At 42.7% G+C, this 27679-nt stretch overlaps 1 protein-coding gene across 3 annotated transcripts in view; it reads right to left on the bottom strand.

The window, feature by feature from the left end:
* The window catches only part of cerk (ceramide kinase), a 67912-nt gene extending 47041 nt beyond the window's left edge, over positions 1-20871 (bottom strand). Inside the window, exons 1-3 of one of the 3 annotated variants that reach the window (XM_078553350.1) lie at positions 20560-20871; positions 9608-9742; positions 1686-1808 (exon numbers count right to left, since the gene is read on the bottom strand). In XM_078553350.1, the coding sequence (XP_078409476.1) occupies positions 1686-1808; positions 9608-9742; positions 20560-20680 (379 nt within the window). In that variant the 5' untranslated portion in view covers positions 20681-20871. Of the gene's footprint in view, positions 1-1685; positions 1809-8474; positions 8641-9607; positions 9743-20559 lie in introns of those variants that run through there. The other 2 variants (XM_078553351.1, XM_078553352.1) reach the window with 2 other exon arrangements.
* Positions 20872-27679: the final 6808 nt, after the last annotated feature.

Genomic DNA, 27679 nt, shown 5'->3' with positions numbered 1-27679 from the left:
GTCAAACGTGATTTCTCTTTCACAAAACCATGTTGACTCCGATTGCATTAATCTTTTCTAAATGTCCTGCTATTTCTTCTTTAATAATGGACTCTAGCATTTTCCCAACGACAGATGTTAGGCTGACTGGCCTATCGTTTCCTGTTTTTTTTCTCCCTCCCTTCATGAACAGGGGCGGCACATTAGCAGTTTTCCAATCCACTGGGACCCTCCCAGAATCCAGTGAGTTCTGGAACATTTCAACCAATGCTTCCACTACCTCTGCAGCCACTTCCTTGAAAACCCTTGGATGCAGGCCATCAGGTTCTGGCGACTTGTCTGCCTTTAGTCCCATTAGTTTGTCAAATACTTTGTCCCTCGTGATAGAGACTGTTACAAGATCTTCCCATCCATTAGCTCCTTGCTTATCTGATGTCTTTGGGATGTTTGTATAGTGTGCTACACCGTGAAGACTGGTGCAAAATACTGGTTTAAGTTATCTGCCATTTCCCTGGTCCCCGTTATGAATTCTCCAGTCGCATCCTCCAAGGGACCCACACTCACTTTCGCCATTCTCTTTCTTTTTATATACCCTTATAGGCTCATGCTGGCGGTTTTTATGTTTCTTGCCAATTTACTTTCATAACCAATTTTCTCCCTCTTCATTAGCTTTTTAGTCATCCGCTGCTGGTTCCTAAAAAATTCCCAATCTTCTGGCCTGCCACTAGCTTTCGCCGCTTTGTGTGCCTTAGTTTTTGATTGGTAGGCTCCTTGACCGCCTTTATTAACCATGGGTGGTTCATCCTTCTCATTGAGTCCTTCTTCTTGACCGGGATAAATTTTTGCTGAGCATTATGAAATATCTGCTTAAATGTCCGCCACTACTCATCCACTGACCTTCCCCTTAGTCTATTTTCCTAGTCTGCTTTAGACAACTCTTTCTTCATACCTCTGTAATTGCCCTGATTTAAGTTGAGGACACTGGTTTGAGACCCGAGTTGCTCACCCTCAAAATGAATTTGAAATTCTCTGATATCGTGATCGCTACCCCCTAGAGGACCCTTAACTATGGGGTTTCTTATTAATCCTACCTCATTACACATTACTAGATCTAAAATAGCCTGTTCCCGGGTAGGTTCTACAATGTATTGCTCTAAGAAACAATCCCTGATGCACTCTACAAATTCGTCTTCCATGTTACCCCTGCCAATCTGATTTGCCCAGTCAATAGAGACAATACCGAGATTACAGCTAACCAGATATTTATCGCTGAATTGAAACGGAACACTAAAAAGTTTACCAAGTATAAAGAGAAAGGTACAACTTCAATTCAAGCCAACACTAAACACATTTTCAATTGTCATGACTTTCCCATCCGCAGCTCAGCGTAGGCTTTTAACTTAAAACGATTACGTACTGGTGTCTTGAATACGAAACCCTCTATGATAAAAGCGTTAACATTTTTAGGATTTGAAATGTACGTGAAACATGAAAGCATGACAAACTAGGCGGTGCACATTGGGTAAAATGGAGGTTGAAGTCAAAACTATTGTACGTAGAGTAAAAAGGTAATATTTCATATTTAATTAGCTTCAGAGAGGCAGAATGAACAATCATTAATTTTCCACATCACCTTAGGTAATCTTGGCTTGTAAAATACCACGCGTTTGGCAGGTTTATCTTTGTTTCACAGAAACATACAGTACCTTGTAAATCCAACTGTTCCTTAAGTGCTTGTACCCATTGGTTACAGAGTAGGTGATCACTGCAGTAAAAGGTCACTTCACTACACCTCCAATGGTGCCCTTTTGATCTCTGCACATAATATACTAAAGATAAAAAAGGAAATAGTTATGAAATTATTTGTAGCACTTAAATCTAAGTTGAAGACAATTTTGTGCATTTACAGTACTTATGTGGTTGGATAAGCACCCCAACAGAGTGTGGCAAGTTTAAAGCAGATTTTACTTCATCTTATAAAATCTACAAACCTTACTGTAAAATCAGATCTTAGAAGAAACCAGTCATTCTGCAGTAAGAAATACAAATGTACAATACCTCAGTGATGACAAGAGAACATTTATAATTTTTATGTAATTAGAACTCTACAAAAACAATTTTCAGGGAAAACTTGTTTACTTGCTAAAGCTCCAGGCAGCCTAAATCCACATGTATGCTGCCATAGCCTTGATCACAACTTCAATTTGTCCATTTAAAGAACCAAGTGATTGTCACATTTCCAAGTGGATTACCTCAATTCATCACCAAACATTTTCCAAGGCTTTTTGAGGTTTCTTTTCAACATATCGACACAATCCTTAAGTAACACTGCGAAGTTTTATTTTGAAATTGAGCCATTATTCCATTAAGTACGTCATAAACTGAGAACCGAGTTTCAGGTCATTACCAGGCTAAGAATTCATTGCATTCCAGTTGCCTGGTTACAAACAGCATCACGTGGTTCAGAAATATCCTTGTAGGTTTGTCTCCATGCTATCAACAATATGAAGGTTACTAACACCTGCAACCAATAAGGAGATCTTTGTATTTCTTACTCGTCCATGAGCTTGCATTATGACAGAACTAATGCATGGTGTTTTCTTCAGATCTGGAGTTGATATGAACTTCAGAGAGATGTCAACATTCATTCATGTTGAATTAACACAATGAGGATTTTAAGTTACTTCTTGGCAGCTTTCTCAAAGTATATAATAAAACAATGGTATTGATCATGAGCAATTTTAAACAAAAAGGTCTTGAATAATACCACACTCTGCTCCAAAACCTTTAACTCCAGATTCTGAATTCTACTAAATGCAGGCTTATTCAACAACCACCATAACTTTGGCAACATGGTCCAGGTTAGTTTTCCTGCCTTTAAAGGTATTTATTGCATTTACAGCTTAAAGTGCACTTTATGTTCTTTTAAAATTGTTTTTCCATTACTTAAAACCATCAATTGATTGATTCTGACTTCACAGCATTGCCTGATAATGTTTTATGTCATTAAGAAACACACAAAGGACTACTGAGAGTCTGGTTGAAACAAGGCCAAGTGTTCTTAATTTGACATAGAAAGGCCAAGTTGCCCAATAGGTCAGGTACAATTTGCACTGGTAAAAATCATATTTTTAAGTATTATTTTTACAAACTATGGAAGATAATTTTGGAGCAAAGCACAGTTAAGAGGTTTGAAGCCCTCGACAAGATTATAATCACCCCAGTGCAACTGCAACCCAGTGTGAAGTTTAAACAATTTGCATTTTAGGTTGCTTGAGGAATTTTGAAACTTGCTTTTCAATCATTTCGTGCAGAGACAATGGTCCCTCAGCTATGTCTCAAAATTCAAATCTAACCAATATTCAATTAAAGTGGAAGAACTCCAGGCATGCAGCCAAGTTTAAAAAGCTCAAGCTCTGCTGTTCATGGGCAGAGAGCAATGTGGAAGCCAGCAGCATTACTCAGGTTACTGACCCTACATGAATCAGAGGTTGCTGACATCCTCAAACACATGACGACAAAAGTAAGTATTTTGTTATCAATACACAAGCATTTTTAAAAAGCCAACATTTGATTAAATGGCATCTGAAAAATCAAAGGCGAGACAGCACGTCAACAGATTAACAGATTAACTTGTACAACATGCCTTCAAGCCTAAAACGGCTCACGCAAAGAGCATCCAATGATTATCAAGAGCTCAAGAGTGTTGTGAATACAAGTTATGAAAAATTAAAGTTTGAATTTGTCTCTTTGATGGCGCCAAAGACAGTGCAAGAAACAATCAATTAAGGCTTCCAGTCAGAGTCATAGGGGTCCACAGCACAGAAAAAAGCCCTTCGGCCCATCGCGTCTGTGCCGGTCAAACAAGTGCCTAACTATTCTAATCCCATTTTCCAGCATTAGGCCCATAGCCTTGTATGCCATGGCATCGCAAGTGCACATCCAAATACTTCTTAAATGTTATGAGGGTTTCTGCCTCTACCACCCTTTCAGGCAGAGAGTTCCAGATTCCCACCACCCTCTGGGTGAAAAAATTCTTCCTCACATCCCCTCTAAACCTCCTGCCCCTTATCTTAAATCTATGCCCCCTGGTAATTGATCACTGCACCAAGGGGAAAAGTTCCTTCCTGGCTACACTATCTATGCCCCTCATAATTTTATACACCTCAATCATGTTCCCCCTCAATCTCCTCTGCTCCAGGGAAAATAAACCCAGTCTATTCAATCTTTCCTTATAACTGAAACTCCCCAGCCCATGCAACATCCTGGTAAATCTCCTCTGCACTCTCTCCAGGGGAATCACATCTTTCCTATAACGCAGATTCCAGAACTGCACGCAATACTTTAGCTGTGGCCGAACCAGCGTTTTATACAGTTCCAGCATAACCTCCCTGCTCTTGTAATCTATGCCTCAGCTAATAAAGGCAAGTATCCCATATGCCTTCTTAACTACCTTATCTACCTGTCCTGCTACCTTAAGGGAGCAGTAGACATGCACACCAAGGTCCCTCTGATCCTCAGTACTTCCCAGGGTCCTACCATTCATCGCGTATTCCGTGCCTGGTTTGTCCTGCCCAAGTGCATCACCTTACACTTTCCAGATTAAATTCCATTTGCCACTGATCAGCCCATCTGACCAGCCCATCTATATTCTCCTGTAGTCGAAGGCTATCCTCCTCACAACTTACCACCCCACCAATTTTTGTGTCATCCACGAGCTCATTGATCAACCTTCCTACATTCAAGTCTAAATCATTTACCCACAAACAGCAAGGGACCCAACGCCAATCCCTGTGGAACCCCACTGGGCACAGGCATCCAGTCACAAAAACACCCCTCGACCATCACCCTCTGCTTCCTGCCACTCAGCCAATTCTGGATCCAATTTGCCAAATTGCCTTGGATCCCATGGGCTCTTACCTTCGTTAACAGTCTCCCATGTGGGACCTTATCAAAAGCCTTGCTGAAGTCCAAGTAGACTACGTCAAATGCATTGCCCTTGTCTACGCACCTAGTCCCCTTCGAAAAATTCAATCTATTTGGTCGGACATGACCTCCCCTTAGCAAAACCATGCTGACTGTCCTCGATTAATCCCTGCCTCTCCAAGTAGATTAATTCTGTCCCTCAGAATCGCTTCCAATAGTTTCCCCACCACCGAGGTTAGACCGACTGGCCTGTAGTTCCCTGGTTTATCCCTTCCTCCCTTCTTGAATAACGGTACCACATTGGCTGTCCTCCAGTCCTCTGGCACCTCTCCTCTGGCCAGAGAGGTATTGAAAATTATTGCCAGCGCCCCTGCTATCTCCTCCCTTGCCTCACTCAACAGCCTGGGATACATTTCATCCGGGTCTGGAGATTTAGCTGCTTTTAAGCCTGCCAGGCCTCCTCCCTTTCTAAGCTAATTTCTTTAATTATATCACAGTCCTTCTGCCTGATTTCCATACCCACATTGTCCCTCTCACTTATGAACACCGACACAAAGTATTCACTTAGAACCCTACCTAAGTCTTCCGGCTCCGCACATAAATTACCTTTATGGTCCTTAATGGGACCTATTCTTTCCCTAGTTATCGTCTTACTCTAATGTACTTGTAAAATAACTTTGGATTTTCATTTATTTTACCTGCCAATGTTTTCTCATGCCCCCTTTTTGCTCTCCTAATTTCCTTTTTAAGTTCCCCCCTACACATTCTATACTCCTCTAGGGCTTCTGCTGTTTTGAGCCCTCGGCATCTGCCATAAGCCTCCCTTTTTCACTTTTATCCAATCCTGTATAATCCCTCGACATCCAGGGTTCCCTGGATTTGTTGGTCCCACCCTTTGTCTTTAGTGGAATATATTGGCCCTGTACTCTCCCTATTTCCTTCTTGAATGAGTCCCACTGCTCTGATGCAGATTTACCTAAAAGTCGCTGCACCCAGTCCACTCTGGCCAAATCATACTGATCTTATTAAAATCGGCCTTCCCCCAATTTAGAACTCTGATTTCTGGCCCATCATTGTCCTTTCCCATAACAACCTTGAATCTAACGGAGTTATGATCACTATCTGCAAAATGCTCCCCCACTGATATCTCTACCACTTGCCCACTTCATTCCCTAAAATTAAGTCCAGGACGGTCCCCTCTCTTGTAGGACTTTCTACGTACTGCCTTAAAAAGCTCTCCTGGATGCATTTTAAGAATTCCACTCCCTCTAAACCTACCACACTATGACTAACCCAGTTCATGTTGGGGAAGTTGAAATCCCCCACTATTATTACCCTATTATTTTTATACTTCTGAAATTTGCCTACATATCTGCTCTTCTGTTTCTCTGACTGCTTGGGGGCCTATAGTACACTTCCAGCAATGTGATTGCTCCTTTTTTGTCTTTCAGTTCTACCCATATGGCTTCATTGGAGGAGCTTTCTAAGATGTCATCCCTCCTTACTGCTGTAATTGATTCCTTGATCAATACTGAGATACCCTCTCCTCTTTTACCTCCTTCTCTGTCTCGCCTGAAGACCCTATATCCTGGAATATTAAGCTGCCAATCCTGCCCCTCTCTCAGCCATGTCTCTGTGACAGCAATGACAACATACTTCCATGTGTTAATTTGTGCCCTCAACTCATCTGCCTTATTTGTCAGACTCCTTGCATTAAAGTAAATACCATCCAACCATGCCAAACTCCCTTGTGGCTTAACTGGCCTATAATTTCTATTCCTTCCAGACTCACTTGCTCTCTCTTCTAATTTTGGCTGTGCATCTTCCCCTGCTGATCCTCCTCTCAGGGTCCCATCCCCCTAAGTTAGTTTAAACCCTCCCCAACAGCACTAGCAAACCTCCCCGCAAGGATGTTGGTCCCATTCCGGTTCAGGTGTAACCCGTCCGCCTTGTACAGGTCCCACCGTCCCCAAAAACTGTCCCAATGTCTCAGAAATCTCAAGCCCTCCATACTGCATCAACTCTCCAGCCATGCATTTATCTGGACTAACCTGCTATTTCTATACTCACTAGCGCATGGCACCGGAAGTAATCCAGAGATTACTACCTTTGAGGTCCATTTTTTAATCTGCTTCCTAGCTCCTTAAATTCTGCTTGCAGGACCTCATCCCTCTTTCTACCTATGTCATTGGAACCAATATGCACCACGATCTCTATCTGTTTGCCCTCCCCCTTTAGAATGCCCTGCAGCCATTCTGTGACATCCTTAACCCTGGCAACATACCATCCTGGAGTCACATCTCCGGCCACAGAAACATCTGTCTGTTCCCCTTATCGAGTCTCCTACCACGATTGCTCTTCCCCTCTTTTTCATCCCCCCCTATGCAGCTGAGCCATTCACAGTACCGTGAGGTTGGCTGCAATGCCCAGAGGAACCATCACTCTCACTGTTTTCCAACACAGAAAAACTGTTCTTGAGCGAGATGCACGCTGAGGATTCCCTGACTACCTGCCTGACATCTTTCTTCTGCCTGACGGTCACCCATTCCCCCTCTGTCTGCTCTTCTGTAAGCTGTGGGGTGACCATGTCCAAAAATGTGCTATCCATGAAACTCAGCCTCGCGGATGCATCTCAGTGCCTCCAGCTGCTGCTCAAGCTCTGAAACTCGGAGCTCAAGTAGCTGCAGCTGCTGGCACTTCCTGCACACGTGGTCGGTGAGAGCGCAAGGAGCATCTAGGACTTCACACATGCTGCAGGCGGTACATAACACGGGACTGAGATGCCCTGCTATGACTCTAGTTGAAAAAAACCCCCCTTACTTTAAGTTACAGTAAAAACACGTGAAATTATTTACATACTTTAAATAAAAACCAGAACTCTTACCTTTCCTTAGCTTAATCTATTTTAAACTGGAGGAAAACTGGAGAAAAACACTTACCCACTACTCACCAATCAGCTCTCACCTTTGTGCTGACGTCACTTTTTGAAGCTTCCCCGCATTCGTACTGGTCTGATCTCGCTGCCGCTCTCTCGCGCTGTCTTGTGGTGTCACTTGTGTTATTTTCAACAAGACTGGCTGCAGGACACTCTTCCCAGACTGCTTCACCATGATGCTGACTGCAGGACACTCTTCCCAGACTGTTTCACCGTGATGCTGACTGCAGGGCACTCTTCACAGACTGTTTCACTGCGATGCTGACTGCTGGGCACTCTTCCCAGACTGCTTCACCGCGATGCTGACTGCTGGGCACTCTTCCCAGACTGCTTCACCGCGATGCTGACTGCTGGGCACTCTTCCCAGGACACTTCTCCCCATTGTCAAATGAAATAAGTGTGAAGAATGACTTGCTAAACTAGGGATCTTAATCCTCAAAAACATACTTCTCAACAGGAGTCAAAGAGGTAAACAAGAAATTTAATGGAAGGGGCGAAGTAAAAATTAAATATGTTGAGAAATGCCAGGACAATAAGACGAGAGGCACAGATTCAGGGCTGTACATTTAAGATATATGGGAGGAAGCATTTTTTTGTTTTAAAAAGGAGGGTTACCATAAAATGAATAGGTTACCTGGAAGGTAACTTGAAGTTTGCATGTATTTGTTTAACAGCCAGTTGATGTAACGGATGATGGCAACATTGTATTCTGACAATGTGATTGAATGGCATTCCACACCCAAATCGACCACATCATGTTGGAGCCTAAATGGCAATTTCCACATCAGGAACTTAGCTAATCTAGGGGGGGGGGGAAACAAATTTGGTTGTGGGGAAGGCATGGGAGCATGCTGAGGGAAAGAAAGCCTGCACCAAAGCAGAAAATGAAACTATCAGGAGGTAGATAATACTACACAAGTATTTGTGTTAATACAGTTAACATCTGCTCAGAGCTTTGTTTCATACAATATTTAAATAGCAGGGGTACAAAGCAAAAATACAGCTGAAGGTTAATATTAAGCAAACATTTGTCCTACCTACATAGTTGTCCATATACTTGGACGCACTATGGATGACCAAACAGTAGTAGGCTACTACTGAAAATTGTGTCCATTACTGTGGCAAATAGCAAGACAAATAACTATTTTTCCCATGTATGAAAAGCAAGCAAGATGCATGCAAGAACCCACAGAGATAAAGCTGAAAAAGATAAAACAGAACTAAGTATATGCTGTACCAATGCACTATGTCACAAAGTAATGATGTGGGCGGAAGCAGTCTACTGGCAAAACTAATTACAAAGAGGTCTCTGGGTACTTCCAAATGGCTGGGTTTACAGAAGCATCAGCTGATGGCAGCTCTCAGTGGTGGGGGCAAACAATTGAGCCAGTAATGGAGAAAATTACATATGTAAATAAAGCCAGCATACAAATTTTAAGGCCCACGGTCTGTAAGCATTTTAAGTTCAAGTAATGCAACTCAATGTCCCAGATGACTAGCTAAGTAGAGTCCTGGAGAGTGGGAAAAACCCTGGTTTCATCTTCAGTTTGTGCTTACTTAGCTGATTTAAGGGATGCCAAAATTGGCTTGAATAACCTTGAGTTTAGTAGAATAAAAAAAATCAGCCAGGCTTGCTGATTGTTATCCGGTAAGAAAGAAAACTGGCAAGCCAAAACTAATCTGAAATTCAGACAGAATTATAATGTATATAACGCATAGTTGAATGAAATTTTAGTAAAGTATTGGTCGAACAATGAACAACTGTACCTGTGAACACATGCAAAGTTAGCTCAGTGGAAAATGAGGGCATCTTCTGCCATCTTCCACTTTCTTTACTAACTCCATCTTCTTCAGTTTCACGAACAGCAATAATCTCACAGATAGGCACAGAATGGCTCCCTGCTTGAAAAATAAACAGATGTTATTCTATTACAATTCCTTTTATAGACAACACCTTTAGATGACTTATCATATTAATACCTAATTATTTAAGAAATAATCATTTTGTTTGAGTCCAAGGCTGTTAATACCTTAGCTGCGAAAATCAAAAGTGGGAAGCAATGTTATGGTAGGTTATGTTTCATGCAGAAAATGCAAGTTGTACCTGCAGTTTAATTACTTAAACAACTTTTTACATTAAACTAATCTATAACGGCTGTACTAAATGCAATGACTGCATGATGCTTCTACAGGATTTGAACTTCCTGGGGCCAATGTGCAACATGTATTTTAAAATAGTGGAAAAGTAAATACACTGTAACCATTCCTGTCTGAAATGCTTGGGACCAAGCCATTTCTGGATTTTGAAATTTTCAGGATTATCATGTTAGAATGCCTCACCACAAATGCATAGATATAAATATTTACCTGAAACATACAACATTTTAATTTACTTATCTAAAGTCTGCAACTTCCATGTTTCTGTTCCCAAAGTACGGTGCCAAAATTATGCTGATGACATCAGAGTCTGCTCAAAACGTTTCTGGACAACAGATTTCCAGACTGGATTGGTAAGTGTATAATAATAAATTAATAATGAAATTAAGATTAAGTTTTGCAACTTAAGTTATACTTTAGCCATAACATGTTAGCTCAAAGTAAACCAGCAACTCAGAACTGTAGATATCCGAAGTATAGAAATTGAATTTGCCCAAAATTTAAGGTAAAAAAGACCCAGCAATTATATTCAACTGCCTTCTGGGACCTAGTTAAGCTATCCACCACTTGGTACAGGAGTAAGCCTTTGTGGCCGACTGGTGTGGGAAAAATTCAAAAAGACAACCACTTCAGAACATTTTGCCACAGATAGCATTTGACAGGATGCAATTCTCCCCACCCGCAATATCATCACCTACAGACTTTCAGATCATGTCCCTTGCCAATGACGAAAACCATCGCCTAGAGTGTCTAATCAGTGAATCTTACAGGAGAGAAGAGGTCATTTAGCCCATCTTGGCAACTCTTTTGAAATAGTTGCCCATTTTAGTTCCATCATTGGACTTTTCTCCCATAACATTTCAAATTACTCCTCTTCAAGTGCATGCCCCATTTTAAAAGTTCTATGGAATTGGATCTACCAGCTAGTGTGTTCTAGATCTTAACATCCATGTGAAGATATTTCTCATTTCCCATATGATTTTTTTGCTAATTATTTTTTATTTTCAACTTCAGGTTATCAACCCACTTGCCTAAGCAAATACTTGCTCTCGTCTTGCTTCATCAAAATCCCATAATTTTGAATATCTGTTAGGTAACCCCTCAATCTTTTCTGCTGTAAGAAGGATTCCAAGTGTTCTCATCTCTCCACATAGCAAAATTCTTTCATCCCTGGAGCATTCTAGTAAATCGCTTCTGCAGCCTCCCCAAGGCCTTGCCATCCTTAAGTTTGGTGCTCCAAATTATACACAATATTTCAGCTAATTGGAGATTTATAAAAAGTTGAGCATGATCTCCCTGTTTTTAAATTCATTGCCACTACTTAGTAAACCACCTTATCACAGAAAGAGATTCCAGTACCAGAGATGAAAGTGGGTTACTCCAAGGGACCAGCAATGTAGAAGAAAAACAAACACTCTGGGTGCTGAAAACCTGAAATAAAAACAAAGACAAATAGAAAATGCTGGAAATACTCAGCAAGTCAGGCTGCACCTGTGGAGTGAGAAGCAGAATTGACATTTCAGGTTGATGATATTTTGGTTTTCTGTAAACTGATAAGTTGGCTCGCAGCCTCCGCATCTACTGGCGATTGGGGAAAGCATGTGGCTACAAACAAGGTTGTGAATTTCAACTTAATTGTGTTTAAGCCAAGAAAACAAATGCAGTCAAGTGACACATTTTCTACTGCGCTGGAACTTTGAAGTTGCTACAACACCGTCTATTGATTACTTTCTACGTTACACAACATACCATTAATGTTCAAGATAGATAACAAAACTTAGCAACAGATACCACTCAGATATTTCACAATATATAATAACCAGGATAATAAAACAAAATAATCTTAACAGTCCATTGAGTCCAAACAAGTACACATTATTCTGCACTGCTATATAAACTGTCAATTGTGGAACACTTTGCATTGGCTAAAAAGTTCAGGACATTGCATGACAATCTAACTGCAAATCAGTTGTATCATCAGTACATAAAAGATTCTGAAGGGACTTGATAGGGTTGAGAGGTTGTTTTTGCTGACTGGCGAACCTAGGACACAGGGGCAGAGTCTCAGGATTAAGGGGTCAATTATTTAGGACTGAGATAAGGAGAAATTTCTTCACTCAAAGTCATGCATCTTTGGAATTCTCTATATCAGAGGGTTGTGGATGCCCCATTGTTGATGCATTTAAGGCTGGAATAAGCAGATTTTTGGTCTAAGGAATAAGGGATTATGTGGAGCAGGCAGGAAAGTAGAGTTGAAGCCCAAGATCGGTCATGATCATATTGAATGGAAGCGCAGGCTTGACAGGTCATATGATTTATTCCTGCTTCTCTTGTTTTCTTATGTGCAGGAAGATGTTTCAAGCCTTGGTTTACAGAATCAGTAAAATAGCCTGCAACATTCTTTGCTTGGCATAGCATTGTGGTTAGGCAGGACCCTGGAAGAGTAGCAGTAGAAAACAGGACAGGTAGAGTTTTAGATTAGTCTCCATGTTGTTGTCAGAATCATTACAAAATTTATACCATTGATTAGATCTAGTTAATTGTGTGCAGTGAACAATTTTGTTAAGTATTTCTATCAAATTAAGAACTGACTCATTTTGTTCAATTGTTGGTTTATATTATATTTTAAACTTGTTTCAAAATAATTTTGAAAAGAAAGCTGACATACAAATACACTAGAAATGATCAACTGGATACTTGTAATTCCAAACTCCCTCCACCTACTTTTTGCCTCAAAGAGTTTCTTCTTTTGTTAGACAACAAAGCATTAAAAGAAGTTATTGGGATGCATGTTTCATTTCAAGTCCTTGCTTTATTGGACAGTTCAGTTGCCATCCAACTCTGGGAAACCACACAAAAGATAGCAAACCTCACTGAAAATGCATGAAAGGCCCATTGTGCGTGTCACAATACTGATATTTCCTTGCCAAAAAGGACTGTTAGCAGCAATGTTTAAAAACAGTATTAGGGAGGGCACAATTAAACCAAATGCAAGAATATCAAAACAACTGTAACCACTTAAGTAACAAAGTACGAACTTAATACCAAACAATACTGTTCAATCTCATGGAACTTAAGTTAATGTTAAAATTGTAGCTAAATACAGAGTCATCTCCAACCGTTCCAGCCTTAATATTTGAAACAGGTGAGTGGATTTAATGAATAGCTTTATTTCTCCTTCCAAAAAAAAGCTATAGCCAATGCAAATACTGACAGACAAATATGCATGTGTTGGCTTCCACTGCTCACCACTTACATGCTTATGCATGCTTGCTACAGCTGAAGTTACAAAACTCTGCCTTCTCTTCGAGACCCATGACATTTTTTTTAAATTGCCAAACAAGTGTAGGGGTCAAAGCCAAGTAAATTTCTGGTCCAGTGAGTTATCCTTTTAGGCCAAGATAATTCTTGTCAGTTTGTTACCACCTCTGTCCAGCTGAAGGAAGATCCGAAAGGTGTGAACTTGGTGTCAAAGTGATCTTTCAATAACTATAATTCTACAAATTTGAATTTGAATCAATTCTCATCCTTTCACATGGAGCTTGTAGTTTAAATTTCCAATGTCTAAGACACCATCTATTTGCAACTGCTGTTAGAAAGCACCAATTTTTTTTTTTATTCATTCACGGGGTGTGGGCTTTGCTGGCTGGGCCAGCATTTATTGTCCAACCCTAATTGCCCTTCAGAAGTTGGTGGTGAGCTGCCGTCTTGAACCGCTGCAGTCCATGTGGTGTAAGTACACCCACAGTGCTGTTAAGAAGGGAGTTACAGGATTTTGATCCCGCGACAAGTGAAGGAACGGCAATACATTTCCAAGTCAGGACGGCGAGTGACTTGGAGGGGACTGAGCTTCCAGGTGGTGGTGTTCCCATTTATCTGCTGCCCTTGTCCTTCTAGGTGGTAGTGGTCGTGGGTTTGGAAGGTGCTGACTAAGGAGCCTTGGTGAATTCCTGCAGTGCATCTTGTAGGTGGTACACACTGCTGCTACTGTGCGGCAGTGTTGGAGGGAGTGAATGTTTGTGGATGTTGTGCCAATCAAGCGGACTGCTTTCGCCTGGATGGTGTCCAGCTTCTTCAGTGTTGTAGGAGCTGCACTTATCCAGGCAAGTGGGGAGTATTCCATCACATTCCTGACTTGTGCCTTGTAGATGGGGGACAGGCTTTGAGGAGTCAGGAGGTGAGTTACACATCGCATGATTCCTAGCCTCTGACCTGCTCTTGTAGCCACAGTATTTATATGGCTAGTCCAGTTCAGTTTCTGGTAACCCCCAAGATGTTGATAGTGGGGGATTCAGTGATGGTAATGCCATTGAACATCAAGGGGTGATGATTGGATTTTCTCTTGTTGGAGATAGTCATTGCCTGGCACTTGTGTGGCTCAATGTTACTTGTCATTTGTCAGCCCAAGCCTGGATATTGTCCAGGTCTTGCTGTATATGGACATGGACTGCTTCAGTATCTGAGGAGTTGCAAATGGTGCTGAACATTGTGCAATCATCAGCGAACAGACCCACTTCTGACCTTATGATGGAAGGAAGGTCATTGATGAAGCAGCTGAAGATGGTTGGACCTAGAACATACCCTGAGGAACTCCTGCAGTGATGGCCTGCAGCTGAGGTGACTGACCTCCAACAACCACAACCATTTTCCTTTGTGCTAGGTATGCCTCCAACCAGCGGAGTGTTTTCCCCCTGATTCTCACTGACTCCAGCTTTGCTAGGGCTCCTTGATGCCACATACTGTCAAATGCGGCCTTGATGTCAAGGGCAGTCACTCTCGCCTCAGGAGTTCAGTTCTTTTGTCCATGTTTGAAGCAAGGCTTTAATGAGGTCAGGAGCTGAGTGGCCCTGACGGAACCCAAACTGGGCATCAGTGAGCAGGTTATTGCTAAGCAAGCGCCGCTTGATAGCACTATGGATGACCCTTTCCATTACCTTACTGATGATCGAGAGTAGACTGATGGGTGGTGATTGGCTCGGTTGGGTTTGTCCTGCTTTTTGTGTACAGGACATACCTGGGCAATTTTCCACATAGTCGGGTAGATGCCAGTGTTGTAGCTGTACTGGAACAGCTTGGCTAGGGGCGTGGCAAGTTCTGGAGTACAAGTCTTTAGTGCTATTGCCGGAATATTGTCGGGGCCCATAGCCTTTGCAGTATCCAGTGCCTTCAGCTGTTTCTTGAAATCATGTGGAGCGAATCGAATTGGCTGAAGACCGGCATCTGTGATGATGGGGACCTCCAGAAGAGGTTGAGATGGATCATCCACTCGGCGCTTCTGGCTGAAGATTGTTGCGAATGCTTCAGCCTTATCTTTTGCACTGCTGTGCTGGGCTCCTCCATCATTGAGGATGAGGATATTTGTGGAGCGTCCTCCTCCAGTGAGTTGTTTAACTGACCACCATTCACGATTGGATATGGCAACACAGCAGAGCTTAGATCTGATGAGTTGGTTGTGGGGTCGCTTAGCCCTGTCTATCACTTGCTGCTTATGCTGTTTGGCATGCAAGTAGTCCTGTGTTTTAGCTTTACTAGGCTGACACCTCGATTTTAGGTAAGCCTGGTGCTGCTCCTGGCATGCCCTCCTGCCCTCTTCATTGAACCAGGGTTGATCCCCTGGCTTGGTGAGAATGGTAGAGTGGGGGATATGCTGGGCCATGAGGTTACAGATTGTGTTCGAGTACAATTCTGCTGCTGATGGCCCACAGTGCCTCATGGATGCCCAGACTTGAATTGCTAGATCTGTTCAAAATCTATCCCATTTAGCATGGTGGTAGTGTCACACAACACAATGGAGGGTATCCTCAATATGAAGGCGGGACTTTGTCTCCACAATGATTGTGCTGTGGCCACTCCGACCGATACTGTCATGGACAGATGCATCTGCAGCTAGCAGGTTGGTGAGGATGAGGTCAAGTATCTTTTTCCCTCTTGTTGATTCCCTCACCGCCTGCTGCACACCCAGTCCAGCAGCTATGTCATTTAGGACTCGGCCAGCTCAGTCAGTCTTGGTGCTACCAAGCCACTCTTGGTGATGGACATTGAAGTCCCCCACCCAGAATACATTCATTGCCACCTTCAGTGCTTCCTCCAAGTGATGTTCAACATGGAGGAACATTGATTCATCAGCTGAGGGAGGGCGGTGCGTGGTAATCAGCAGGAGGTTTCCTTGCCCATGTTTGACCTGATGCCGTGAGGTTTCATGGGGTCCAGAGTCGATGTTGAGGACTCCCAGGGCAACTCCCCCCCAACTGTATACCACTGTGCCGCCACCCCTGCTGGGTCTGTCCTGCCAGTGGGACAAGACATCCAGGGATGGTGATGGAGGAGTCTGGGAGATTATCTGTAAGGTATGATTCCGTGAGGATGACTATGTCAGGCTTGACCGGTCTGTGAGACACCTCTCCCAATTTTAGCACCCAGATGTTAGTAATGAGGACTTTGCAGGGTCGACAGGGCTGTGATTGCTGTTGTCGTTTCTGGTGCCTAGGTTGATGCCAGGTGGTCATCCGATTTCATTTTTTTTTGTGTCTTTGTAGCAGTTTGGTCCAACTGAGTGGCTTGCTAGGCCATTTCAGAGGGCATTTAAGAGTCAACCACATTGCTGTGGGTCTGGAGTCACATATGGGCCAGAGCAGGTGAGGACAGCAGATTTCCTTCCCTAAAGAACATTAGTAAACCAAATGGGTTTTTATAACAATCGACAACTGTTTCATGGTCATCATTGGACTTTTAATTCCAGATTTTTTATTAAGCTCAAATTCCACAATCTGCTGTGGCGGGATTTAAACGCAGGTCCCCAGAGCATTACACTGGGTCTCTGGATTACTAGCTCAGTGATAATACCACTACATCATCGCCTCCCCTAAATTGCACTATTTTAAAGAAAATATTTCAAAATTGTTGGAACATATCCTTGGACACTCATCAGATTGGTAAAGCCCCACAGCCTTTAGCACTCTTGAAAATCTGCATTCAAGCTTGAAATGTGCAGATTATACAATACAGCAAAACCTCAAAAAGGCTACAGGACAGAACTTCATTTGATACCTTTATCTAATATTTAAATGGTATCCTACAGACAAGTGCTTGGTTTCAAAGCCACTAAGGTTAGGTCTCCGTGCTACCACAAATTAGAGACTCTGGGGCTATGCGATAAAGTTGAAGTGGAAAAAGATTAACTAACTTTCATGTGAGTTTTCAGCTTCTCCCTCTCCCAAAAAATAATCCAGATTGATTGGTTATCAAAAATTTCCAACAGTAAAAAGAGCAAAGTGAGAACTGCTTGTATTCCGTCAAATGTGCTTTACCCATCACACAAGCAGTAAACATGCTAGAGAGAAACACGGATCAGAGATCAGTGCAGAGGATCAGAATCCACAAGCAAATAAAATATGAACAAAAAAAGGGGCTGCCAAACCCAAAGAAAGCTCAAGAATATAGTAGCCAACTAGCATTAATTGCCATACAACTGGGTTGTCTACATTCTTATTTAAAGTAATGCTGTGCTTTCTCTAGACCTTTGTTCTCCTGCATGCAAACTGTCCATTAATACAATAGCAAAAGTCAAGTTCACTGATACAAGAGGAACCAAACAGACTGAGCAATGATGGAATTACATTGAAGGTATAGACAGTTCCTACAGAAGACTCAAACACACATGTAACATGGCCAAAAGGCCTCAAGAAACCAAACTTTACAGGAAAGAAATAACAAATTTCAAATCTGAAAAACAAAGATTGCATTAAAGACTAACATTATGATGACAAATTGAAAGTGAGTATTTTGATGCAGAATAAAAAGCTTGACATTGCTTTTCTCCACTCCTGCCTCATCTCATCTACTGCTGAAACCCTCATCCTTGTTTTTTTTATCCTCAGTACTGGACAATTTCCATGCTCTCCTTGCCAGCTTCTAATCTTGCACCCTTTGAAAATGAGTTCCTTCAAAATTCTGCAGCCTGCATCCTAACTTTCACCAAGTGCTATGCACCCATCACTCCTGAGCAACACAAATTCCTGGTTGAACAACATCTTGATTTTAAAAAGTTTCATCCTTGTTTTCAAATTTTACCATGGCCTTGCTTCTCCCCCTTTCTCTGTAACCACCTGTTGCCCCACAACCAAGAAATTTCTGCATGCCTTTGGGCCATCCCCAAATTTCTTTGCTTTGCTATTCCAAGCCATGTCTTCAGCTGGCAACACCCTAAGTTCTGGAATTCCCTCCCTAAACCTCTCCACCTCTTGATCACACACCCCTCCTTTAGGACAATCCTTACAATCCGCTTCTGTGACCAAACTTTTAATCACCTGTCTCAACATCATCTCATGTGGCTTGGTATAAAACCTTGTTTTATCACATTCTCTGTGAAATGCCCTGGGATATTTTACTATGTTAAATGCACTCCAGGCACTGTATAAATTGAAGTGGTTTTCAGATTATTGTACACTTGTTCATGGAATATCCTGAACACTGTCTTGGCTCATATGGATACTGACAGGTGAGGAAACATGGAACTGTTGTCCACCATTAAAACCATCTTTCCATCCTACACCCATCACTTCTTGTTCTTGTGAATTATGGAACTGACATCAGAAACAGATTTAAATCACTTTTGCAAAACTTTGGAATAAAAGTATATAATTGGGAACTGACTGATTTACGCCCAAATGAAAATTCCAGGAGACATGAGTTGGGATGTGAATTTATGCTAAAATAACAAAAATTTACAAGTCAGACAGAAACCTACAAGGATTTGGCTTCTATTTCACTGGACTGGTGTTTCCAACCAGTCACAACAGAGCTGCTTTTTTAAAATAAACTTGTTGCAGCGCAATTTTTCCACATCAATAATAACATGGAAACTCCAACAACTGCAAATGTCTGCACAATAACACAAATTCCCATTGCAACATCCAAGATCATTTTGCATGATGACAAATCAAGCCACACATCCCTGCCCCATTTCCATTCATTCCCATGAGAAAAGCTCGAGCTATCTATACAAAACCAACATTATTCAATATGTGATTTAAGTTTAGGAACTGATGCTATTTGATTTGTAAGAATTTTCAAAAACCTAACACTTACTAAAAAGTGAAAAATGGCTGTAAAAGGTTATTCTTCAAATATTAAACAAAAAACACTTTGCAAAGAATTTCTCATGTCTGTCAAGAAATCAATGCTATGCTGTTTTACAGCCCATTATGTGCAAATTTCCTTCTGAAACTGCCCCAAGTGGCCATTATTCAAATATAAGTCTTGACAACAAGTGCCAGTAACCCACAGGACTCCTGGAGAGTATCACAATGGAAGCAGAATTTCGTCTCATCTGATGTCTGTAGGTGCATGCTTCTTGTAAGAGTCGCTGAACGGTGACCAAGAGTGGAAATTTGAGACCTTGCAGATCTGAAGGGCTGATTCCACAAAGTGTTAATCTGAACTACTGCAACTGCTTTTAGTTTCATATTTCAAATAAAAGTGACTCCGTTGCCAATTCTCACTTCCTATTCTAAAACACCAAGGTTTACAAAGTCACAAAGAAATCCAGAATGACAAAGATTCGACTTGTTTTACTGCATATTTCACACTGCTATGTAGCCAGAGCATCTTATTTTCTGTTAATCAAATGGAGACAAATTACTTCAATTACTCGTTTCAGATCTAGTTTACTTTTTTTTTTGCAATGCTCCCTCAAAATCAACTAGAAAACTTATACACTACTTTTACTGAAAAACAGGTGGATAATGGCATTGAAACCATTGTGGGAACACCTAAGTATGAAATGCTTATACACAATTACAAAGTAAACGTATTCAAATCTTGATCTTTTGGTCAGTTTAATGCAGTGCATAATACAATCTTATTTACAGTAATTCTTAGTAATGGGCAAACACCACCTTCTCAAGGGCAAATCGGGATGGACAAATGCTACCCTTGCTCACATCCCATGTACGAGTATATTTAAATATGTGGACAGACAGTTCACTGCAGCTTTTTAACAGCTAAACCGTTTTTTTTAAAACGAACATCACCGTTTCCTGCGCTCACTGGGAAAAGCATGAATTGTAAATAACTATAAAATAGGAATTTTAGGAATTCTGAATGATGTAGCAAATAAGACAGGGGGAGAAAACCGCAACGACAGGACAATTGTAAGAAAGTGCTTGGACATGAAGTCAAAGTCCATTGAGCGAAGTCCATTCAACTTTTCTTTGTGCCTAACTTCAAAGTGAGCAGTAAATGCCTGATGATGAGGGTTGTACCCGGAGCCGGCCAGCAGGCGGGTTAGGAACCCTCGGATTTTAGGGCATTGTCCGTTAGAATATATTAATCCTTTGTCGTAATGTGTGTGGCTTTTCAAACGAACACAGCCGTGACCCCCCAGGTTCACCCACTCACCTTGGCTCGGACTTGGTTACCGTCCATTTCACTGACAGCGAGAGGGGTGCTTATAAAAAATAAATAATCCTTTTCTCCCCCCCCCATTCCCTCATACCCAACAGCTGCTTCACACTCTCCCTGGATGAGGAACAGCAGACAACAAGCGGCGACACTTCACTCACCTCCTCCGGCTTTCCTCGCACACGGCGGCTGCCACGACAAAACCGACTTGGTTAAGGTGACTTCAAACGACTGGTCATTGACTAACAAGCGCGAAAGCAGCAGCGGCAAGGGCCGCTCCATGGCTGGCCTGAAACGATCGTAATGACGCTTAATGGTGTTGGGGATGAGGGAGGAGAGGGTTAAGGGCACCAGCTCCCTTCGATTGTCAGGGCGCAATCAGCCCCGGACAGATCCGCTCTTCCCTGTTGTTCTCCGCCGACCTGCTAGCGGTTCTCTCACACGCCCTGCCTCCGTCATCACGTACGGCCGTAAGAGAGCACCGGCGCCCAGAAAACAGACGTAATAGAGAGGCGGGGCTAATGCCGTTCGCACGGGGGGGCGGGGCCAAGGTTGTTGGCACGGGGGGCGGGGCCAAGCCTGTACGCACGGGGGGCGGGGCCAAAGCTGTATGGCCCCGCTCGCTCCAGGTTCAACTGACAGCAACAACGGAGGACGGTGCCCATTGGTATTGTCATATTTGACGTGAATGAGTGGCGAGAAATGTCAGTTAGTCATTTTCATCAATGGCAACCTGTCTGTTCTCATTTTACAATCTGTGTCTTACTTGCAATATGTTAAACAAAAACAGAATTACCTGGAAAAACTCAGCAGGTCTCCCCCCACCCCCTTAAACCAGCTTATATTTCACCTCTCTCCTAACTATACTCAGTTCTGCTGAAGGGTCATGAGGACTCGAAACGTCAACTCTTTTCTTCTCCGCCGATGCTGCCAGACCTGCTGAGTTTTTCCAGGTAATTCTGTTTTTGCCTTGAAAGAGAACACTGTTGTTTTCATCACAGGGGTTATCAAGCTGAAGCTTGATGCTGTCCTCAGTAACATCGAACAACAGTAGCTGCATTTCAACAATAATGCATGTGAGGTGCTTTGGAGTATCTCAAAGGTACGATGAGAAACTTGAAATGCAAATGGTTCTTCTTGCCTGAGCCTGATGGCAGACCAAAAATTGCCATTCTCTCTGTATATCCAGAGTGTTTATTCAGCAAAAAACAACCTCATCCTAGCCCTGACATAAACATGGCCCCTGGATAGTGACTTGTTCGCCTTGACAGAAGCCTCACCAACTGCCTACATTTTCCACCACTGGTCTTGCTGTGATGGTGACATGTCCCTCCTCTTCCTATTTTCTCACACTCGTCCATCCTTCCCAATTCTTTTTTAAAATCTTCATTGTTTATTCCCACCTCTCCCATGCCCAGGTTGACTTCCTTACTGAGATGCTTTTCTTTTCTCTCAGTTTCTCCACCAAGTCACTCCTAATCTAACTGCATCACCCTCCAAATTTCTTCCATTAATATCACCTTTCGTACAAACTCCTCATCCATTCCTGTGGTCACTCTCTCATCCTCATCATCTCCCGCGGCATTTCTTCACTCGAGACCTTAAGCGTTGACAAGGTAATCTGTGATTGATTCTGTAATTTCATCTCCCTTTCCACTTACATTCCCCTACACTCCACAAATCCTATTGTTCTCAAATGTTTCTCAACATGTGCAGTCACCATTACAGAAAGGATGTAATTGCATTAGAGAAGGTACAGAGGAGATTTATGAGGATGTTGCCAGGACTGGAAAAATGCAGCTATGCAGAAAGGTTGGATAGGCTGGGGTTGTTCTTGGAACAGTGGAGGCTGAGGGGAGATTTGATTGAGATGTACAAAATTGTGAGGATGCCTGATAGAATAGATGGGAAGGGCCTATTTGCCTTAGCAGAGGGGTCAATGATGAGGGGGCATAGATTTAAATTAATTGGTAGAAAGATTAGAGGGAGGATGAGGAAAAAAATCTTTTCATCCAGAGGGTGGTAGGGTTCTGGAACTCACTGCCTGATAGGGTAGTAGAGGCAGAAACACTCAACTCATTTAAATATGCACCTCAAGTGCCGTAGCCTGCAGGGCCATGGGCCAATAGCTAGAAAATGGGATTTGGCTGGGTGGCTTGTTTTCAGCTGATGCAGACATGATGGGCCAAGTGTCTCTTTCTGGGCTGTAAACTTTCTACAATTCTATTATTCGCTCATAAAAAAACTCCCTCACAAATTGACTCAAGATTTCCCCTGCACTTTTGGTCTTTCAATTATCACATGACAAGAAAGGCAACCTGCTTAACTGAGAGAAAAGCAAAAAACTGCGGATGCTGGAAATCCAAAACAAAAACAAAAATACCTGGAAAAACTCAGCAGGTCTGACAGCATCTGCGGAGAGGAACACGGTTAATGTTTCGAGTCCGTATGACTCTTCAACAGAACTAAGGAAAAATAGAAAAGAGATGAAATATAAGCTGGTTTAATGGGGGTGGGGGGTGGGACAGGTAGAGCTGGAGAGAGGGCCAGTGATAGGTGGAGATCACCAAAAGATGTCATAGACAAAAGGACAAAGAGGTGTTGAAGGTGGTGATAGTATCTAAGGAATGTGATAACAGGTGACATTAAGGGTAGAAAGCAGGATGAGCAAGGTACAGATAGCCCTAATGGGAGTGGGGTGGGGGGAAGGGATCTAAATAGGCTAAAAGGTAGAGATAAAACAAAGGATGGAAATACATTTAAAAATAATGGAAATAGGTGGGAAAAGAAAAATCTATATAAATTATTGGAAAAAAGGGGGATCGGAAAGGGGGTGAGGATGGAGGAGAGAGTTCATGATCTAAAATTGTTGAACTCAATATTCAGTCTGGAAGGCTGTAAAGTACCTGCTTAACTGCCTTGCTTTAGTGCCCGTGTACCAGCAAATTTCCCATATGATAGGGATGCTGAAGGAGAGGTTTCAGTGTTTGGACTGCTCAGTGGGATCTCCCTACAGTACTCCCTAGATGAAGTGTCATGCAGAGAGATCTCCTTTTGGAGGTAGAGTTGCAGCAAAGTCGTCAGAAAATAAGAAAAACCAGTTGGAAGGAGGGAGCACCAGAGGAATGAGGGCCACATCAGCATTTTGCAGTCAGTGATTTTGCTAATTTTCTCACACCCTGCTCAGAGAACTGTGGAGCTCCATTGTTACATACTTCCCCACTCTTTTATATCAATGACATTCTGTAAATGTTAATTCACAAGCTGCTATGAAATCACACAGCAGGACCAAGGTGTCAATGTGATAAAGGTGATTAATTTATTGTCAAACATAATAAATGCCTTCCATCCATTTCACACTTAGGTGATCAACTCATAGTGATAGTTGGAAGGAGGCTGCTGCTCCTTCTGTGGGAGCCATTGAAATGCTGGTGGCTGGTAACTTTTGAATGCTCAGGCCTGTGAGGGCAGGTTGCAAGCTGCTGTAGTTCAGCAACCGTGGGGATACTTCAGCCCAACTGATGTGCTGGCATTCTGGTTGTTTGAGGGGGCGAATGTGCAGACATCCTGATAGAGTCCAGCAAGTGCTACTCCCATTACACCACTTCCATTTCCTTTAGGCTGGGCCTCATCACACTCAGTCATCTAAAGGAGAGTATATTGCAGGACATAATCAACCTCTTCAAAGCCTTTATATATTCAATCCAACAATCCCTCCATTGTGGGACCAAATGTCTGGATTTGGACTCCTCCATGCATGCTCTTAGACATAGCGGTGAAATTCCTTGGCACACCTCCGAATATTCCATGCAGTTGTTTCTGTGAGGGCAGCAGTTTTCTTCTCATAGTGCATTTTCAGGGTGATTGTTGTTCTGCAGGAGCCTCCTGGTGTTAAGAAGGCCCTGGAAGAAAGAAAAAAGGGAGAAGAATTAGTATGGAAGAAATAAGCTGTACATGGGAATGAAGGTTGAAGTTGCTCAGGTTAATACATCTGTGTTGCCACTGGCTTGTCTTTCCTGAGGCTCATGGCCCTTTCTGAAGTTCAGGGTTTCTTGCTCTGCCTCTATGAGTTTGATGATGCTACAGATTCCTCTACCCATCCTTTTACTTTTCCTCATATTACGTGCTGTCTTGTGTTGCAAAAAGAATTAGGGTCATGCGTGTTGAAAAGTTGAATTGAGTTATGTGGTACTTGTGCATTTATTGGAAGCTTTAAAAGGTGTTGAAGAAGCAAGGTGAATTGAGGATGGAGATGTGCTAAGTATAAAGTGTACTGTGTGAGATGTGAAGTGAGGCAGGAATGGCGGCTGTAGTTAGTGGTTTTGTAAGTGGTACCATGTGAGAAGAGATTGACACCAGTGAATCATAGGGGTGAATTTTATGGGGGTGGAGAGTGGTACATATTACTCGCCCCTGGCTGCAGGTGACCTTAACAAACTAAGAGTGGGACTTCGCCCCCCAGTGGAAGGAAGATCCGACTGGCTGGCATCTCTTGCAGTTGTACTTGGAGGAAGATGTAAAAGCAGAAGCGCAGGAAGTGGGACAGACTAGTTGGGGATCCTGTGTACTCAGGTGGAGTGCATTTCAGAAGCTCTGGCATAGCAAATGGCAACATCAGAATAGATGTGATGGAGACAAAGGAATTGGGAGAAATGAATTGAATCCTTGCATGAAGCAGCTGTCACGAGGAATTATTCATGAAATTGTGGAAGCCATTGGATTTGTAATACATCCCATTCCCAGTGATAGCAACAAGTCCAGGAGGGAAGAATGAAAAATGGATCAGATACAATTAAGGGATGGGTGGACAAGTAACTAAAATTTAGCAGGCTGAAGGCAGGAAGCAGCTGTCATACAGTTACTAATGTAAAGTAAGAGAAGTCAGTAGTATTGGAAAAAACATTTTACCCTTGTTCATGGGATTTTTTTTCTTTAACATTAAAAATCTAAAATTCAAAAGCAGATCATTGTAAAAGCAAATCTAGTTCCAATTATGCAGCGACCATAGATTTCAATGAAACCAATTCTAACTGTAATATGATAGCTGAGAAATTGGTGGGGTGGTACACCTTGTGGCAAGCATGGTAAAGTTTTTTTTAAATCTTGCCCTTTAGATCATACTTTTGTGCCACAAATTATTAGAAATGTGAATTGGTAATGGTGCATTGATGTCAACAGGGCATCTGGCACCTAATGAATGTTTGGTCGAATGCTATAGCTCATTTAATCAATGAAGTTTTAGGATAGAGAAAGAAAGCACAAAGGGCAAAGAAAGAAATAGGGTGAATCAGAGTCAAATTACATACAGAAAGAAAAGTAGAGAGAGAACAAGGGCATATTGAGAGAAAAAAGGAAACATAAAGGAGAAGTAAGGAAAAAAATAAAATTTTAAAAACTTCGAGGAAATATTTACCAACTGAGTGAGTACTGCTCCACAGTTTCATAGTTCTCTGTCTGGGCATCCAAGAGTGAGTGACCAGGACCATAAATCACATAAGTAACTTGGTACTTATGACATGACAACCTTGGTCCAAATGCGGATAAAGGAGTTAAATTCCAGAGATGAGATGAGAGTGATTGCCCTTGACATCAAGGTAGCATTTGACCAAGTGTGGCATCAAGGAGTCCAAGTAAAATTGAAGTCAATGGGAATCAGGATATACTCTCCAGTGGATGGAGTCATGCCTAGCAAAAAGAGAGATGGTTGTGGTTATTGGAAACCAGTCATCTCAGCCCCAGGATATCGTTGCAGGAGTTCTTCAGGGTAACGTTCTAGGCCCAATCAGCTTTGCTCCTTCAACTGTTATGGCACAGCTGATGGTAAATGCTGAGCTACTCAAGTCTTAAAGGGAAACTTGAAACAACTGCCACAACTGTTTTGCAATTTGAATGTTTTGACATGTGTGCCCTGAATTCAAACTAAATTAAACGTTTATTAATAGAAGAAATGATTTTAAGTACATACATAGATCTACAAATTACTACGATGATAACTTCTAAATCCCCTAGTTTATCTAACTCCCACTCACACTTTCGTAAAGGCACCAGTAAGCCACATAGGGCAGAATTTTTTCCTGAGTGGGCGGCGCGTGCCCGACCCATTCGAGTGTAAAATTACGCGCGATGACGTCAGGCAAGTGTCCCAACATCATTGTGCAATCGTGCAATATTATGCTCGGCAGGCACGGGCAGAAGTCGGAACTTCTTCTGCCATTAATTAACACGCCAGTTAAGACCCTTGACAGCAATTTAACATTGGCCGTGCAATTTTTTGCTCACCACACAGGCAAAACAGGCAGGCGGGCAGGCCACAATTTGCAAAACCTCATCCATGGGCAGGATAAGAAGGGTCAGCAGCATTGTCAATATGCATAGTTAGGAGTTTTGGAGATAACTTGCTGCTGGTGGCTTATTGAGACTTGGCAGCTTAATCTCAGATCGGGCCTTCATTCTTAGCATTTCCACGCTTCACTTCTGGACTCATTGGTATCTTCCAGGCCCCCTGAGGATTCGGGCTGTGTGGACCCTTCCAGGTATCAGACAGCTTTCCCTTACCCTGGTAATGGGGATTGTGGTCTCCACTCGAGGCACCTTCTCTGAGGAGGAAGAGAGGTGCAGGAGGGAGAAGAGGCCAGGTATCCCAATGCAGCTTCCAGAGGAGGGACCTGTGGGAGGAGAGGTGCAGGCACAAGGGGTGCAGGGCCAGCTGGAAGTCCAAGGCAGAAGGGGCTGCAGAAGACAAAGCTATCCTGCTGCCAGAGTTTACAGGTGGCAATGCAGCTACCTCAATATGCCCGAAGTGCAATGCCGAAGGAGGCTCCACCTCTCAAGGGAGACAGTGACCTCCATTTGTCAGATGATTGACCCTGAGATCAGCTCCGACTGTGTAGGTGGATACCCCATGCCAGTGGCTCTGAAGATCACAGTGGCCCTCAACTTCTATTTTTCCGGCTCTTCCCAGGGCTCAGTCGGGGATGTGTGTGGAGTCTCCCAATCAGCTGTCCACAGTTGTGTCAAGCTGGTGACAGAAGCTCTATTCAGGTGGGTATTGACTTTCATTCATTTCTGTACAGACGAGGCCAGCCAGGCTGTGCGAGCCAGAGGCTTTGCAGCGATTGCTGGGTTCCCCCGTGTCCAGGATGCCATCGACTGCACACATGTGGCCATCAAGGTGCCAGCAGGTCAGCCCGGTGCCTTCGTCAACAGGAAGGGCTTCCACTCCATGAATGTGCAGATAGTGTGTGATCACAGGTTGCAGATTCTGCAAGTCTGTGCAAGGTA

The sequence above is a fragment of the Cetorhinus maximus genome, chromosome 12 (assembly GCF_964194155.1).
Source record: "Cetorhinus maximus chromosome 12, sCetMax3.hap1.1, whole genome shotgun sequence".
Taxonomy (NCBI): domain Eukaryota; kingdom Metazoa; phylum Chordata; class Chondrichthyes; order Lamniformes; family Cetorhinidae; genus Cetorhinus; species Cetorhinus maximus.
This window is presented reverse-complemented; position numbering and strand designations above follow the sequence as displayed.